This window comes from Delphinus delphis, chromosome 12 (assembly GCF_949987515.2).
Source record: "Delphinus delphis chromosome 12, mDelDel1.2, whole genome shotgun sequence".
NCBI lineage: Eukaryota > Metazoa > Chordata > Mammalia > Artiodactyla > Delphinidae > Delphinus > Delphinus delphis.
In genome coordinates, this window is record NC_082694.2 from 54,977,287 (window position 1) to 54,996,573 (window position 19,287).

The 19,287-nt window shown below is 37.9% G+C and overlaps 1 protein-coding gene across 3 annotated transcripts in view; it reads right to left on the reverse strand.

The window, feature by feature from the left end:
- The window catches only part of DYNC2LI1 (dynein cytoplasmic 2 light intermediate chain 1), a 46,563-nt gene that overhangs the window by 20,008 nt on the left and 7,268 nt on the right, over positions 1 to 19,287 (reverse strand). For all 3 annotated transcript variants that reach the window (XM_060026713.1, XM_060026712.1, XM_060026714.1), the window contains exons 3-5: positions 4,082 to 4,116; positions 2,657 to 2,726; positions 418 to 506 (exon numbers count right to left, since the gene is read on the reverse strand). In XM_060026713.1, coding sequence (XP_059882696.1) covers positions 418 to 506; positions 2,657 to 2,726; positions 4,082 to 4,116 — 194 coding nt within the window. The remainder of the gene's footprint in view (positions 1 to 417; positions 507 to 2,656; positions 2,727 to 4,081; positions 4,117 to 19,287) is intronic.

Sequence of the window (19,287 nt, forward strand, 5' to 3'; positions counted from 1 at the left end):
AGCTTCAATGGTATTAATTAGCATTAAGTTCAAAGTAGACATAATGTCCAGCTGCAGGAAAAACTCAGGGCTGAATTAGCTCACGCTTGGATGGGTGTTAGAAATAATTGTTTTCAAATTTATTTTTGCCAAGTGAATTCATTGCCCAAGTGTTATTTGACGTATTTTGTTTGTTTGCAGGCTTGCAAAATATGTTACTAGTTGGAATGCCAACTATTTCACTTCAGCACAGGCCAGAACCTTGGTTCTTTTAAAATCTCTGACAGCATTACAGTTTAAGCACATAGAAAGGAAGTGAACTGTAGGCAACATAAAACCGTCCCTGCAAATTCTGGTTCACAAAAGCCTACTCATATTCATCCTGTGGTCTCCACTGGATACTTTCTAACAACTGTTCCTGGAGCTGGCCACACTTACCGTAAGGTGTCACTTGTGATTGGTATGCTGATTAAATCCAGTAAAGAGGTTCCTCCACCTAGTTCCCAAAAATGAGCAATATCTTTTGGCTGAAAAAACAGGGTTTTTTCAAATTAATGTTCTTTGATATTTTTACATTTTAAATAGTTCTTATGTTTCATTAGTACCAGCCAGTAATAATTATGGATACAAGATATTATAGTCCTCAAGACCATTTCTTGGCAATTTTTTGAAAGTTAAGGAAAGGAAATTTTTTCCTTTCTCTATTCCATCCCTCAAAATGCACCAAAACCTCTATTCCAAAGAACAAAAATGAAACATTAAGAATGTACATGTGTACTAAATGCCCTAATTCTACCCTAACCTAATAGAAGACATTAAACAGTGCCCCAATTCTGTAAATATCACATGTAGCAGACACTCACTCAAATTAGAAATAAAATTAACAAATTGAACACATTTGGAATTATCTTTTTGAAAACAGTTATAATTTTAGATAGAAATAAAACAGTTGAACAGGAAAACATCCTAATTGAGGGAGGCAGAAGCTCACAAAATAAATCAGACACACAGACAAGACATGAGGAAACGGGAAGAACAGGTGGCAGTTCGGGCTGCAGACTGGGATTTCCCGGGCAATAGTATATAAGCAGCTGGTCTGTGCCTGACTTCCCTGGGGAATGTGACCGGCTGGCACTGGCCATACAAGCGGTAGGTGGGGGAACAAGGAGAGACTCAACAACTGTTTCCCTTTTTAGAGGACTCCAACACTAGGGGATTGAAAGGGCTGGGCAGCCAAAGGGCTGGGTAGCTTGGAAATAAGACCATCTATTCCATGACAGCTCTCCTACACCACCAGCTAGCTGATGGCATCTCTGCCTCTGGCCAGATACTAAGGAACCTTCAGGACACCAAGATTGTGTGAAGAGCTGATAAAGCTCTTCCACTTAGAACTTTTAGGAGACATTAAATCTGAGAAAGATGTGAAGCCCATCTTTGAATGAATATGGAAAAGCCCAACTTGATAGCACAAAGTTTAACAGAAACAAATAGGTGAAAAAGAATCACATGAGTTTTTATGTGTCTAATACCATGAACTTGGAAGAGGCAGGTGGTCATTAAAGCAGTTTTAGATGAATATATATATTTTGCATTTTTGACAAGTTATCTCAACCATTAAAATTGTTTTGCGGTTGCTATTTGAATCATTAATGTTTGTGGGGGAAATAAGTTTGCATTGGAAAATCTCCCTTGATTCACAGCTGGATGAAGAAAAGTTTTTAGAGCTCTTGAAAGTTAAGCTTATGAAAGTTGTCTCAGAGTTTCCCATGAAAAGGATAATTCCATTTCTAGGCTTATCACTCATGCAAAATTCATGTGAGTCACAAAAATAAAGTCCTCCCCCATCTCAATATATTACTTTTTTTCTTTTCTCTTTTTAATTTCACAGTTTTAATAACCAGCTTGGCACTGGTGAATCCAGGAAGCAGCAACAGCCCATTTTAACTGTTTATATACACTGTCTAATAATCAAACACTTGGACTGGATCAGTCTATAAAAATTTGCCTCTGTTATGGGAGATATGGGACCTTCTACTGTATTCTAGATTGTTCTTCCGTACATCTAATTTTATTTTTAAAAGACCTCTTTTTCATATGAGAACTCCAAAAGAGAATTCCATTTAGGAATTTTTTTTCCTCTAACATACACTATAAGCTCTCCCTGTACCCTGAACAATGTCTAATTTTCCTCTGTAGATACACTAACACAGTGAAAACAGGATTATAGCCAATTAGGGCCTGTGGTCTCAAATAGCATTACCAACTTCAAGATGTATTTGTAAAAATGCTAATAATCTGGATTTTGACCAGTATTTTTTCATAAATATTCCACAGGTCAAATTCATATTTTTAGCAGATTTTTTGGAGACAGAAGATAACTCACGATGTTATTCTCATTTGAAAGAAGAAAATATGCCAAAAAACTGTACAATAAAGTTACAAAGGAATCCAATTCAAGCATTTTAAGACATAACAAATGAGAAGGCCAAAATATTTCCCCACAGTTAGGTTGGCTTCATATGTGCTGAGTTGCATTTGAGTTAAAAAGTACATAGCTATGAAGTGTACAGCTGGATATGTGCAATGATTGTAGGTAAGATGGAAAATATAAAATACAACGTCAGTATCCTCACTTCTCCATGTATGTGTAGCGCAGCATCACCAAAAAGACACTCACTATGTTATGTCCTTTTGCTCTCCTTCCATATGTATATTCCAAGGCTAAGGTTGGTTTTGGTGGCTCATCCCTGCACAATAAAAGACAGGTAGTATTACCATCATGGGTGGAATTATTTTCTTACGCTATCATCTTACCTGATTTATTTTTGCTTCCTCTTAAAAACTTTGATTAGTAGAGAAGTTACACCTTGTATAACACATTGAGATAAAAATGATTAAGAATTTATACAAAAATTAAATAAGCCAAAAAAAAAAAATTAAATAAGCCTTCAAAATACCATCTTTAGTAGCAACTGCAGAGCATAATGGCACCTGCATGTAGTGGCAGCGCCTAGCAACACTGTTGGGGGAGTAGAGAAGGTGCTGGCAGTGTTGGTGGCCATGTTAGGGCACAAGCTCTCTGCATGCAGGCCACGTGGGAAGCACTGACAGCAGGTTTGTGCTCAGCCTTGATGTGGGGAGCTGGGAACCTAATGACTATCAATTTAACGGCAACACCAATGAAAGACTTTTATACAGTTCTCAGTCTGAAATCACGGTTCAAACGTAGGCATCATTTAGCTAATGAGAGCTACAAACAAACAAGACTTTCCTTATCAACTTCCTGCAACACCTACCAATCATAATCCTAAATCTTAATCTGGTGGCATGCTTCTATAGTATAGAAGATTAGGAAGTATATAAAACAAATGGTAACATGCACAGTTTAAAGACCAATAATGTGCTTCAAAAGTAAACCCATGAGAGGGCTTCCCTGGTGGCACAGTGGTTAAGAATCCGTCTGCCAATGCAAGGCACACGGGTTCAAGCCCTGGTCTGGGAAGATCAGCAACTAAGCCCGTGCGCCACAACTACTGAGCCTGCGCTGTAGAGCCCGAGAGCCACACAACTACTGAAGCCCACATGCCTAGAGGCCGTGCTCCACAACAAGAGAAGCCACTGCAATGAGAAGCCCACACACCGCAAAGAAGAGCAGCCCTCGCTCGCAACTAGAGAAAGCCCACGCGCAGCAACGAAGACCCAATGCAGCCAAAAATAAAAATAAATAAAAAAAAAAGTATACCCATGAGCAATTCGAAGATCGTAATTAATGTTCAAACAGTCATGAACTAGATAGAACTAAAAAGTTTAAATATCAGAGTAGCAGAGCCAAAATAAGCAAGTACTATGGTAGACTGAGTAATTATGTTAATTTCTCCCCCCAAATAAGGAAATCCAATATTAATCCTGTACAATTTCTTTTTGCTTGTTGTTGGTTTTATCTTTAAAGGAGATTGTAAAAGCCATAATAAGGATTCACTAAGAATTAAAATATTTTGTTTCGGCCTCAAAATTATTCTCTTTCCATATGTCTTTTAGATTCTAACTTGCCCTACACAACAAGAAAAAGCAAATGTAGTCTAGAGGTTAACCTAACACTTACCTGTCAAGACACCTTAGAATAATAGTAGTCTTTCCCTGGAAATTCAAAAAGAAAGAAATACTGTGTTAATGTCATCCACATGTAAAATTTTATTATTGTTCATAATTGTGGCCCAAAATAGCTTTTAATCACTTGAATGATAAATTACCTGGAAACTAGAAACTAGAAACTTTCAGAATTATTCCTAAGTTTGATGAGTAGAAAAAGTTAACTGTCAACTTTCCATCAGAGTGCAACTACACTGCTATTATTATAATTATAAAGTCCCGCAGATGACAAATACTAGCAAATCAAACCTCATTTTAGTGGTCAACTTGGCAGCTGTCTTAAATTTTCTCTCTACTCATCAATGCTAATTACTGGTTAAGCTGATGATTAGTGTCTTCTAACATGTTTTAATTCCAATTTGTTGAAGTGGAAATAAAAAAAGATAACATACAAATAAAGGACATGTTGAAAATATGTTCCAAGTAAGCAATCCAGATACCAGGTTAGAGTACTTTTTTGGGTTTGTTTTATTTCTAGGAGATGTATTTATTCTAAATTTCTTTTTAGGAGTAAGGATATATAGGATGGCATATAGGATATCCCATCTCTGCCACTAATCATGAAATTTAACTTCACATCTTAACCAGGGACTGGCTCAGTGGTTTAAATCATTGTGTTTGTTTTCTTAAAACAATTTTTTTTAAACAAACAATCTTTTACAAGAAAATAGACAAAAGAGAAGCAGAGGGGAAAGCTCTACCGAAAGAAACATTCAGGATCCAAAGAAAGCAGTTTGGAAAACTGTGGACTCTACCAAAAACACAGATTATTTTATTATACATGTGTTTTTTTAAGCCAAGAAAGCTATAATATTTACCAAAAAAAAAAAAAGATAATCATAAATAAATGACTCCAGATTATATCTGGGCTATGATCAAATTGAATGACTTTTTTTGGTAATGAGATATATAAATAATTGGAATAGTACTAAAAATATATATTATTGAAGGATATTTATTGGTAGGTGTTATATCAGAGTGAAAAACTAGAAACAATCTAAATGTCCCAAATAGGGAACTGATTGGCTATATTAATAACGGCAATCCGTATAATGGAATAACATGCAGCTAACAGGAATGATGATGTAGGAATATACATACTGACATGGTAAGACATGCATAATAGATTATGCATGACCCTGTTTTCAGTTAAAAAGCTTCTTTTCCTACTTCTTTGAGATGCACATACATATATAATATGCATAGATACAGAGAGAGAGAAAAAAATACAAAAATGAATCCAGAGAGACATCACATGTTAACAGTGAATGTTTCCAGGTGATAACTTTGTAGGTGATTCATTTTTTTAAGAAAATAAAGATCTTCTAATTATCCCTTACCGAATGTGTACATGTAGAATATTTTTAAAGTTTTAAATAAATGAGGACTATAATACCTAAAAATTAATGTATTCTATGTACAAGAAAGTATACAGAATTACTATATTTTAGAATTGGAAGGAATCTTAGATAATATCTAGCCAATTTTCTCAAGTTCTCATGATCCCATAGTGTTGATTTAAATTATTTTTATTACAATTTCACTTAAATGTATAAGACTACTTGGTGGAATTCCAAATAAACTCAACTCTGGGCACTGAAGTCAACTTTTAGATTACCATTAAAATAATGATCCAAATTTAAAAAATTCACTAGTAAACTGTTGCGCTCTGAGAATGCATCCACAGACCCCCGGGTTTCCTAGTCCAAGAAGCACTGACACAGTACAAGTTCATTTAAAGACTATCAAAATGAATCCCATCTTCCCTTCTATTACTTCAATCACAGCAGTAGAGTAAACAATTACTCTACTTCTCTTCTCTGGCAAGAATCTTAGAGGCTTGTATCAGTCTACCCTCATGGGTGCCATCTCTTCTGGCTTACAGTCTCCCTCTCCCTCTCAGCTACTGTCATTAGTCTTGTTAACTTCACACCCACATGGGCACGGGCAACCCACCTAAGACCCCGACCTCTCAGTCCCCTTTGCCTCCTCAAGAGACTTTTTCCTTCACTTTACTTCTGCTACATGTCACTTTCAAGGTTCTATTTTGAACCATTTCACTACTGGAAATTGTACCACTTCCAAAATCACACAAACAACACATTCTCTAACCACTCCCACAGGAATAACTCTTTAGCTTTAGTGAGAGGCCTCCAAGGTCCATCCATCCTTCTGGGACACAGCTGGAAACAGAGGGGTGCTCAGGCTACCTGAGCACTGACGCTGCCCGGTAAAGATGTAGCTTCACTGATGCAGAAGTTAGTTCCTGAAAGCCTCATGTCTGTTAACAGGTAGAAGCATGAAGCACAGAAATAAAGTAGTATTATATACACTATATATATATAAAATATCATAAAATAGACAGTCCCCAACTTAGGACAGTTCCACTTATGATTTTTTGACTTTATGATGATGTGAAATTGATATAGACTCAGTAGAAACTACACTTTGAATTTTAAATTTTGACCTTTTCCCGGGCTAATGATATGCACTAATATACTCTCTCATGATGGTGGGCTGCAGCTCCCAGTCAGCCCCTCGATCACGAGGGTAAACAACCAATACACTTACAACCATTCTGTATGCACACAGCCATTCTGTTTTTCACTTTCAATACAGTATTCAATAAGTTACATGAGATATTCAACACCTTATTATAAAATAGGCTTTGTGTTAGATAACTTTGCCCAACTGTAAGCTAATATAAGTGTTTTGAGCACATTTAAGGTAGGTTAGGCTAAGCTATGATGTAGGTTAGGTTAGATGTATTAAATGCATTTTCGACTGACGGTATTTTCAACTTATGATAGGCTTACTGGGATGTAACCCCATTGTAAGTCGAGGAAGGTCTGTAATATAAACCCAAATAAGATGAATTTCAGCATCTGCAAGCCTCAACCTTTTTTAGACAGTGTCACCAGCAGTTCTACGTCTCTGGCAGAAACTCTGTGGGCCAAGCAAAGCTGCATGAAGATAGGATGCATCTGTTCCTGCTCTGTACGGCCACTTCCAAAACCTTTTTTATCCTTGGCTAAACAAGGGAAACTTACAGTCAGTGGGGAGGGGTCTCTTGCTACTAAAGTGTTCCAAAGGATATGCTGTCCTTTTCACAACAATAAACAGCCCTTTGACAAACATCATTGTAACAATTCAATTATTCCTTAAATGAGATTCCTAAAAGTGAACTAACTGAATATAAAATATGAATATTATTTAAGATACTGACTTATTGACTTAGATGCTGACTTAGATATTTAAATGGATCCTGGCTTTTATACTCAACTGAGGTAGAAGACCTTAATAGTTTCAAATTATGAAATAAAAGTTAAAATACTTAAAATTATATTTACTATTATAATTTTTCCTAGATCAATATAAGTACTTTTTAACTCACACTAAATATGGTATTAGCTAAGTATAAAATTAGTTCATTAACTTCAAGCTCAATGGTTCCATGACCATGAATTTGCACAAAATGTCTAAATATTGTTTTCAAAATGTAATTATTCTAATATTAGGTGATAAAAAATAAAATAATTCATTTCACATGTAAAATTCTTTCATCTGGGTATTTTTCAATCATGTCTTAGTGAGAATGTTAATACTGTCATCAACATTATTTCTTAATTAACTGCCCCCTTAAATGATTATTCTATCTGAAATTAGCTCTCTGTTGATCTAAAGGGTATGCTATACCTGTGCACCTGTCAACCCATGGATTTTGGGTGACTTCTGCTAATCTGTGTGGAGATAAATGACATTACTAGGGGCAGAAATGACAAACAGATTGTTGTATCTCAACCGCCAGCACTTTCCTAGAATGCTGTGGATCAGATGTCATCTTCAGGCTCAGCAGAAAAAGGCACCACGATTGATAAGATGTGTGTGGAAGATGTGTGCCTAGTGTTTGCTATCCTTTAAGGGACCCTGGAAAGCACCTTCTGACAACCAGATCTTAGACTATGGGAAACTGGAAAAGTAAAAATGTAGAGGTCTAGATAGCTTCCTTCCCACTTTTCTACCACCTAGAGATTCAGGTTTAGGGTGAGAAAGTGAGCTCTGGGAAGTGAAAGACTAGTCAGTGACAAAGTTTTCTGGGCCACACTCTAGGAATACTAGAATGATTAACCCTTTAAAAAAAATTTTTTCTGCAAGCTTTATTTTTTACCTTTTCCATTACGGTTTATTACAGGATATTGAATATAGTTCCTCAGCTATACAGTAAAACCTTGTTGTTTATCCCTTCTGTATTTAATAGTTTACACAGAATGATTATCCCTTGAAAAGAGAGGAAACATATGTCAAGAGGATCAGAAGACCATGCCTAGAAACTTGACAATCAAATGAGAGCACAGAAAACAAGAGAGAAAGGTCTGGATAAATTGAGATGTCATTAGGTATGATATTAAGAAAAAATTTTAAAGAGAATAATGGAAGAAGGTCCATGTAATTCATAGGACAAAACTGCTGAGACAATGCCTTAGAATAATATATTAAAGCCACAGACGCAAAACTACAAGTAATAAGTTCAGTATTATCACAGGAAAACAAAATGACCTTATATATATTACCAAAACCTGTGGCATGAGTGAGTGCAATATCAATGTGAAGAATAAAAAGAGACAGAAGAGGAGGAAAAATGCAGCACACTTTGTGTATCTGTATGGAAACTTACAAACATGCAGGTGGTGGCAGCATAAACAAATGCATTTGCATGAAAATAAATAAACAGGGACTTCCCTGGTGGCACAGTGGTTGAGAGTCTGCCTGCCAATACAGGGGACACAAGTTTAAGCCCTGGTCCGTGAGGATCCCACATGCCGCGGAGCAACTAAGCTTGTGCGCCACAACTACTGAGCCTGCGCTCTAGAGCCCGTGAGCCACAACTACTGAGCCTGCGTGCCACAACTACTGAAGCCCGCACACCTAGAGCCTGTGGTCTGCAACAAGCCACCGCAATGAGAAGCCCACGCACCACAACAAAGAGTAGCCCCCACCTGCCACAACTAGAGAAAACCTGTGTGCAGCAACGAAGACCCAACACAGCCAAAAATAAATTAAAAAAAAAAAAGCTTAAAAAAAGAAAAAAAATGAACAGGGACTTCCCTGGTGGCACAGTGGTTGAGAGTCTGCCTGCCAATGCAGGGACACAGGTTCAAGCCCTGGTCAGGGTGGATCCCACATGCCATGGAGCAACTAAGCCCGTGCGCCACAACTACTGAGCCTGCACTCTAGAGCCTGCAAGCCACAACTACTGAGCCCATGTGCCACAACTACTGAAGCCTGTGCGCCTAGAGCCCATGCTCTGCAATAAGGGAGTCCGCTGTGATGAGAGGTCCGCACGCTGTGGCAGGGAGTAGCCCCCGCTTGCTACAGCTGGATGAAGCCTACGCACAGCAACAAAGACCCAACACAGCCAAAAATAATTAAATAAATTAATTTTAAAAAAAGAAAATAAATGAACAGAATGCATGTAACCTCATGGACGTATACTAGAGACTGTAGCCTGACCATGTGACATGAATAATACAAAGGATATCTCATGACACACATCACAAGAGGAATATGGACAAAGTATAATAGTGTAGGGGATAACAACTATTCAAGACAGTGTCTAAGTCAGTTTGAATTGAGTTTTCTGTCACTCCCAAAGGAAATAATCCAGACTCACACAGAAACTAGGGTCAAAGAGAGGTTAAGTGACTTGTTCCAACCTAGAATTCTATACCTAGGTAAACTTTCAATCCAGAGTGAGGGTAAAATAAAGACATTTTAGACAAGCAAGGTCTCAAAAAGTTTACTACCCATGTATACTTTCCCAGGAAACTACAAAAGAATGTGCTCCACAAAGATAAGTGAGTAAATCAAGAAAACGGAAGACACAGGATCCAGGAAACTGAAGCTCCAACACAAGAAAGATGCAAAGGGAGTCCCCAAGATGTTGGGGAGGGACAGTAGCTATGCAGCTGCCCCCAGGAATAACCAGTACAGACTACACAGAAGGTTCGAAGATGGGAGGACTCTGGCTGGAGAGGGGTACTTTCAGATGATTTGATACAACTGACCACATGAAGATTTGCATTGACCATCTGTTGGGGATTGTGGAAAAAATTAGCAATAGGTACATGGGGAGCCAGCTTCAAGGATGGTTCCCCAACTGGAAAACCAATTAAATTTCAAGTCCCACCAGTGGAACACTGCACCAGGACACTGAGATATACTGATAGTTCCCTCTTCCCCTGAGGCCTCACCCTGGAAGTGACTTTTTATCTTCTTTTGGTCCAACAGTGAGAGGCAGAGACAAGATGGCAGAGAAGAAGGACTTGAGCTCACCTCCTCCCATGAAAACATCAAAATCACAACTAACTGCTGAACAACCATCAACAAAAAAAGACTCAAACCTACCAAAAAAGATATTCTACATACAAAGACAAAGAAGAAGATGGTAAGAGGGGCACTTTCACAATATAATCAAATCCCACACCCACTGGGTGGGTGACCCACAAACTGGAAAATAATTATATCTCAGAGGTTCTCCCACAGGAATGAGAGTTCTGAGCCCCATGTCAGGCTCCCCAGCCTGGGGGTGTCTGGCTTCAGGAGGAGGAGCCCCAAGAGCATTTGGCTTTGAAGGCCAGTGGGGCTTGAGTGTAGGAGCTCCACAGGACTGGGGGAAACAGAGACTCCACTCTTGGAGGGCGCACACAAGGTTTCACGTACACTGGGATCCAGGGCAAGGCAGTGACTCCACAGGAGCCTGGGCCAGACCTACTGGAAGGTCCTGGAGGATTTCCTGGGGAGGCAGAGGTCAGCTGTGGCTCACTGCGGGGGCAACAACACTGGTGGCAGAGGCCCCAGCGAATATTCATTGGCGTGAGCTCTCCTGGAGGTCACCACTTTGGCACTGAGACCTGGCCCCACCCAACAGCCTGCAGGCTCCAGTGCTGGGACACCTTAGGCCAAACAACCAACAGGATGGGAACCCAGCACCACCCATCAGCAGACAGGCTACCTAAAGTCATCCTGATCTCACAGCCATCTCTAAACACACTCTTTAACATGGCCCTACCCACCAGAGGGACAAGACCCAGCTCCAACCACCAGTGGGCAGGCACCAGTCCCTCCCACCAGGAAGCCTGCATAAGCCCCTGGACCAACCTCACCCACTTGGGGGCAGACACCAGAAGCAAGAGAAGCTACAATCCTGCAGCCTGAGGACCAGAGGCCATAAACACAGAAAGTTAGACAAAATGAGACAGTAGAGAAATATGTTCCAGATGAATGAACAAGATTAAACTCCAGGAGAACAACAAGTGAATTGGAGATAGGCAATCTTCCTGAAAAAGAAATCAGAGTAACCATAGTAAAGATGATCCGAGATCTTGGAAAAAGAATGGAGGCACAGACCAAGAAGATACATGAAATGTTTAACAAAGAGCTAGAAGATTTAAAGAACAGAGATGAACAATACAATAACTGGAATGAAAAATACACTATAAGGAATCAATAGCAGAATAAATGAGGCAGAAGAACGAATAAGTGAGCTGGAAGACAGATGGGTGGAAATCACTGCTGCAGAACAGAAAAAAGAAAAAAGTATGAAAAGAAAAGAGGACAGTCTAAGAAACCTCTGGGACAACATTAAATGCACCAACATTCACATTATAGGGGTCCTAGAAAGAGAAGAGAGAAAGGGCCTGAAAAGATATTTGAAGAGATAATAGCAGAAAACTTCCCTAACATGGGAAAGGAAATAGCCACCCAAGTCCAGGAAGCACAGAGAGTCCCATACAGGATAAACCCAAGGAGGAACATGCCAAGACACATATTAATCAAACTGACAAAAATTAAAGACAAAGAAAAATTAATGAAAGCAGCAAGGGAAAAACGACAAATAACACACAAGGGAACTCCCATAAGGTTAACAGCTTATTTCTCAGCAGACACTCTACAAGCCATAAGGGAGTGGCACGATATACTTAAAGTGATGAAAGGGAAGAACCTACACCCAAGATTACTCTACGCAGAAAGCATCTCATTCATTGGACGGAGAAATCAGAAGCTTTACAGACAAGCAAAAGCTAAGAGAATTCAGCACCACCAAACCAGCTCTACAACAAATGCTAAAGGAACTTCTCTAAGTGGGAAACACAAGAGAAGAAAAGGACCTACAAAAACAAACCCAAAACAATTAAGAAAATGGTCATAGGAACACACATATCGATAATTACCTTAAACGTGAATGGATTAAATGCTTCAGCCAAAAGACACAGGCTTGCTGAATGGATAAAACAAGACCCATCTATATGCTGTCTACAAGAGACCCACTTCAGACTGAGGGGATGGAAAAAGATATTCCATGCAAATGGAAATCAAAAGAAAGCTGGAGTAGCAATACTCATATCAGATAAAATAGACTTTAAAATAAAGAATGTTACAAGAGACAAGAAAGGATACTACATAATGATCAAGGAATCAATCCAAAAAAGAAGATATAACAATTATAAATATATATGCACCCAACACAGGAGCACCTCAATACATAAGGCAACTGCTAACAGCTGTAAAACAGGAAAACGACAGTAACACAATAATAGTGGGGAACTTTAAAGCCTCACTTACACCAATGGACAGATCATCCAAAATGAAAATAAATAAGGAAACAGAAGCTTTAAATGACACAATAGACCAAATAGATTTAATTGATATTTATAGGACATTCCATCCAAAAACAGCAGATTACACTTTCTTCTCAAGTGCGCACGGAATATTCTCCAGGATAGAGCACATCCTGGGTCCCAAATCAAGCCTCAGTAAATTTAAGACAGTAGAAATCATATCAAGCATCTTTTCTGACTACAATGCTATGAGATTAGAAATCAATTAAAGGGAAAAAAACGTAAAAAACACAAACACATGGAGGCTAAACAATACGTTACTAAATAACCAAGAGATCACTGAAGAAATCAAAGAGGAAATCAAAAAATACCTAGAAACAAATGACAATGAAAACACGACAATCCAAAACCTATGAGATGCAGCAAAAGCAGTTCTAAAAGGGAAGTTTACAGCCATACAAGCCTACCTCAAGAAACAAGAAAAATCTCAAATAAACAATCTAATGTTACACCTAAAGGAACTAGAGAAAGAAGAAAAAACAAAACCCAAAGTTAGCAGAAGGAAAGAAATCATCGAGATCAGAGCAGAAATAAATGAAATAGAAACAAAGAAAACAACAGCAAAGGTCAATAAAACTAAAAGCTGGTTCTTTGAGAAGATAAATAAAATGGATAAACAATTAGCCAGACTCACCAAGAAAAAGAGGGAGAGGACTCAAATCAATAAAATTAGAAATGAAAAAGAAGTTACAACAGACACCACAGAAATACAAAGCATCCTAAGAGACTACTACAAGCAACTCTATGCTAATAAAATGGACAACCTGGAAGAAATGGACAAATTCTTAGAAAGGTATAACCTTCAAAGACTGAAGAGGAAGAAATAGAAAATATGAACAGACCAATCACAAGTAATGAAATTGAAACTGTGATTAAAATGCTTCCAACAAGGGCTTCCCTGGTGGTGCAGTGGTTAAGAATCCACCTGCCGATGCAGGGGACCGGGTTCGAGCCCTGGTGTGGGAAGTTCCCACATGCCACGGAGCAACAAAGTCCAGGCACCACAACTACTGAGCCTGTGCTCTAGAGCCCGTGAGCCACAACTACCGAAGCTCGCATGACTAGAGCCCATGCTCCATAACAAGAGAATCCACCGCAATGAGAAGCCCGCGCATGGCAATGAAGAGTAGCCCCCACTCGCCACAACTAGAGAAAGCACGCACGCAGCAAGGAAGACCCAACGCAGACAAAAATAAATAAATTAAATTAATTAATTTAAAAAATCATATTAAAAAGCTATAGAAAAAAAACTTCCAACAAACAAAATGCAGGACCAGATGGCTTCACAGGTGAATTCTATCAAACGTTTAGAGAAGAGCTAACATCCATCCTTCTCAAACTCTTCCAAAAAATTGCAGAAGAAGGAAAACCCGTGAACTCATTCTATGAGGCCACCATCACCCTGATACCAAAACCAGACAAAGCTACTACAAAAAAAGAAAATTATAGACCAATATAACTGATGAATACAGATGTAAAAATCCTCAACAAAATACTAGCAAACAGAATCCAACAACACATTAAAAGAATCATACACCATGATCAAGTGGGATTTATCCCAGGGATGCAAGGATTCTTCAATATACACAAATCAATGTGATACACCATATTAACAAACTGAAGAAAAACCATATGATTATCTCAATAGATGCAGAAAAAGCTTTTGACAAAATTCCACACCCATTTATGATAAAAACTCTCCAGAAAGTGGGCATAGAAGGAACCTACCTCAACATAATAAAGGCCATATATGACAAACCCACAGCAAACTTCATTCTCAATGGTGAAAAACTGAAAGCATTTCCCCTAAGATCAGGAAAAAGACAAGGATGTCCACTCTCACCACTATTATTCAACATAGTTATGGAAGTCCTGGCCATGGCAATCAGAGAAGAAAAAGAAATAAAAGGAATCCAAACTGGAAAAGAAGAAATAAAACTGTCACTGTTTGCAGATGACATGATATTATAAATAGAGAATCCTAAAGTTGCCACCAGAAAACTACTGGAGCTAATCAATGAATTTGGTAAAGTTGCAGGATACAAAATTAATGCACAGAAATCTCTTGCATCTCTTGCAAATTCCCATACACTAATGATGAAAAATCTGAAAGAGAAATTAAGGAAACACTCCCATTTACCATTGCAACAAAAAGAATAAAATACTTAGGAATAAACCTACCTAGGGAGACAAAAGACCTGTATGCAGAAAACTATAAGACTCTGATGAAAGAAATTAAAGATGATACAAACAGATGGAGAGATATACCATGTTCTTGGATTGGAAGAATCAATACTGTGAAAAATGACTATACTACCCAAAGCAATCTACAGATTCAATGCAATCCCTATCAAATTACCAATGGCATTTTTTACAGAACTAGAACAAAAAATCTCAAAATTTGTATGGAGACACAAAGGACCCTGAATAGCCAAAGCAGTCTTGAGGGGAAAAAACAGAGCTGGAGGAATCAGACTCCCTGACTTCAGACTATACTACAAAGCTACAGTAATCAGGACAGTATGGTACTGGCAAAAAAACAGAAATATAGATCAGTGGAACAGGATAGAAAGCCCAGAGATAAACCCACGCACCTATGGTCAACTAATCTATGACAAAGGAGGCAAGGATATACAATGGAGAAAAGACAGTCTCTTAAACAAGTGGTGCTGGGAAAACTGGACAGCTCCATGTAAAAGAATGAAATTAGAACACTCCCTAACACCATACACAAAAATAAACTCAACATAGATTAGAGACCTAAATGTAAGACCAGGCACTATAAAACTCTTAGAGGAAAGCATAGGAAGAACACTCTTTGACATAAATCACAGCAAGATCTTTTTTGATACACCTCCTAGAGTAATGGAAGTAAAACCAAAAATAAGCAAATGGGACCTAATGAAACTTAAAAGCTTTTGCACAGCAAGGGAAACCATAAACAAGATGAAAAGACAACACTCAGAACGGGAGAAAATATTTGCAAACAAATCAATGGACAAAGGATTAATCTCCAAAACATATAAACAGCTCATGCAGCTCAATATTAAAAAAACAAACAACCCAATCCAAAAATGGGCAGAAGACCTAAATATACATTTCTCCAAAGAAGACATACAGATGGCCAAGAGGCACAAGAAAAGCTGCTCAACATCACTAATTGCTAGAGAAATGCAAATCAAAACTAAATTGAGGGGTAAGGCAGGAATAAAGACGCAGACCTCCTAGAGAACGGACTTGAGGTTATGGGGAGGGGGAAGGGTGAGCTGTGACAGGGCGAGAGAGAGTCATGGACATATACACACTAACAAACGTAGTAAGGTAGATAGCTAGTGGGAAGCAGCCGCATGGCACAGGGATATTGGCTCGGTGCTTTGTGACAGCCTGGAGGGGTGGGAGGGAGGGAGACGCAAGAGGGAAGACATATGGGAACATATGTTTATGTATGACTGATTCACTTTGTCATAAAGCAGAAACTAACACACCATTGTAAAGCAATTATACCCCAATAAAGATGTTAAAAAATAATAATAATAATAAAAAAAAAAACAAAAAAAAACAAAAAAAAACTAAATTGAGGTATCACCTCACATCAGTTAGAATGGGTATCATCAGAAAATCTACAAACAACAAATGCTGGAGAGGGTGTGGAGAAAAGGGAACCCTCCTGCACTGTTGGTAGGAATGTAAATTGATACAGCCACTATGGAGAACAGTATGGAGGTTCCTTAAAAAACTAAAAATAGAATTACCATATGATCCAGCAATCCCACTACTGGGCATATAACCAGAGAAAACCATAATTCAAAAAGACACATGCACCCCAATGTTCACTGCAGCACTATTTACAATAGCCAGGTCATGGAAGCAACCTAAATGCCCATCGACAGATGAATGGATAGAGAAGATGTGGTACATATATACAATGGAATATTACTCAGCCATAAAAAAGAAAGGAATTGGGTCATTTGTAGAGACGTGGATGCATCTAGAGACTGTCATACAGAGTGAAGCAAGTCAGAAGGAGAAAAATATCGTATATTAACACATATATGTGGAACCTAGAAAATGGTACAGATGAACTGGTTTGCAGAGCAGAAATTGAGACACAGAAGTAGAGAACAAACGTATGGACACGAAGGGGGGAAAGCAGCGGGTGGTGGTGGTGGTGGTGTGATGAATTGGGCGATTGGGATTGACATGTATACACTGTTGTGTATAAAACTGATGACTTATAACGACCTGCTGTGTAAAAAATTAATAAAATTAAAACAAAGAAACAAACAAAAACCAAAATCTATGGGACGCAGCAAAAGCAGTTCTAAGAGGGACGTTTATAGCAATACAATCTTACTCCAGGAACAAGAAAACTCTCAAACAACCTAACCTTATACCTAAAGCAACTAAAGAAAGAAGAACAAACAAAACCCATAGTCAGTAGAAGGAAAGAAATCATAAAGGTCAGAGCAGAAATAAATGAAAGAGATGAAAACAATAAAAAATATCAATAAAACTAAAAGCTGGTTCTTTGAAAAGATAAACAAATTGATAAACCTTTAGCCAGACTTATCAAGAAAAAAAGGGAGAGGGCTCAAATCAAGAAAATAAGAAATGAAAAAGGAGAAGTTACAACTGACACCACAAAGGATCATAAGAGACTACCACAAGCAACTATATGCCAATAAAATGGACAACCTAGAAGAAATGGACAAATTCTTAGAAAGGTACAATCTTCCAAGACTGAACCAGGAAGAAATAGAAAATAGGAACAGGCCAATCACAAGTATTGAAATTGAAACTGTGATTTAAAAAACTACCAACAAACAGAAGTCCAGGACCAGATGGCTTCACAGGCAAATTCTATCAAACATTTACAGGAGAGTTAACAACTATCCTTCTGAAACTCTTCCAAAAATTGCAGAGGAAGGAAAACTCCTAAACTCATTCTACAAGGCCACCATCACCCTGATACCAAAACCAGACCACACAAAAAAGAAAATTACAGGCCAATATCACTGATGAACAAAGATGCAAAAATCTGCAACAAAATACTTTCAAACCAAATCCAACAATACATTAAAAGAATCATACACTATGATCATGAAAGTAGGATTTAACCCAGGGATGCAATGATTTTTCAACACCCACAAATTGGTCAGTGTGATACACCAAATTAACAAATTGAAGAATAAAAACCATATGATCATCTTAATAGATGCAGAAAAAGCTTTTGATAAAAATCAACACCCATTTATGATAAAAACTCTCCAGAAAGTGGGCATAGAGGGAAACTACCTCAACATAATAAAGGTCATACATGACAAACCCACAGCTAACATCGTACTCAACTGTGAAAAGCTGAAAGCATTTCCTCTAAGATCAGGAACTAGACTAGGATGTCCACTCTCACCACTGTTATTCAACATAGTTCTGGAAGTCCTAGCCATGACAATCAGAGAAGAAAAAGAAATAAAAGGAATCCAAACTGGAAAAGAAGAAATAAAACTGTCACTGTTTGCAGATGACATGATACTACATGTAGAAAATCCTAAAGATGCTACCAGAAAACTACTAGAGCTCATCAATGAATTCAGTAAAGTTGCAGAATACAAAATTAATACACAGAAATCTGTTGCATTTCTATACACTAACAACGAATTATCAGAAAGAGAAATTAAAGAAACAATCCCATTTACCATCACATCAAAAAGAATAAAATACTTAGGAATAAACCTACCTAAGAAGGCAAAAGGCCTGTACTCTGAAAAGTGTAAGATGCTGATGAAAGAAATTGAAGATGACACAAACAGATGGAGAGATTATACCATGTTCTTGGACTAGAAGAATCAGTACTGTCAAAATGACTTTACTACCCAGGGCAATCTACAGACTCAATATAATCCCTATCGAATTACCAATGGCATTTTTCACAGAACTAGAACAAAAAAATTTAAAATTTGTATGGAAATAAAAAAGACCCCGAATAGCCAAAGCAATCCTGAGAAAGAAAAAAAGAGCTGGAGGAATAAGGCTCCTATAGAAATATAGATCAATGGAACAGGATAGAAAGTCCAGAAACAAACGCACGCACCTATGGTCAATTAATCTACAACAAAGGAGGCAAAAACATACAATGAAGAAAAGACAGTCTCTTCAGTAAGTGGTGCTGGGAAAACTGGACAACTATATATAAAAGAAGGAAATTAAAACATTCTCTAACACCACACCAAAAATAAACTAAAAATGGATTAAAGACCTAAATGTAAGGCTATATACTATAAAACTCTTAGAGGGAAACATAGGCAAAACACTTCTAGATCTACCTCCTAGAGTAATGAAAATAACAAATGGCAACTAAGTAAACTTAAAAGCTTTTGCACAGCAAAGTAAACTTTAAAGAAAATACAAAGGCAACTCTCAGAATGGGAGAAAATATTTGCAAATGATGTGACTGACAAGGAATAAATCTCCAAAATATACA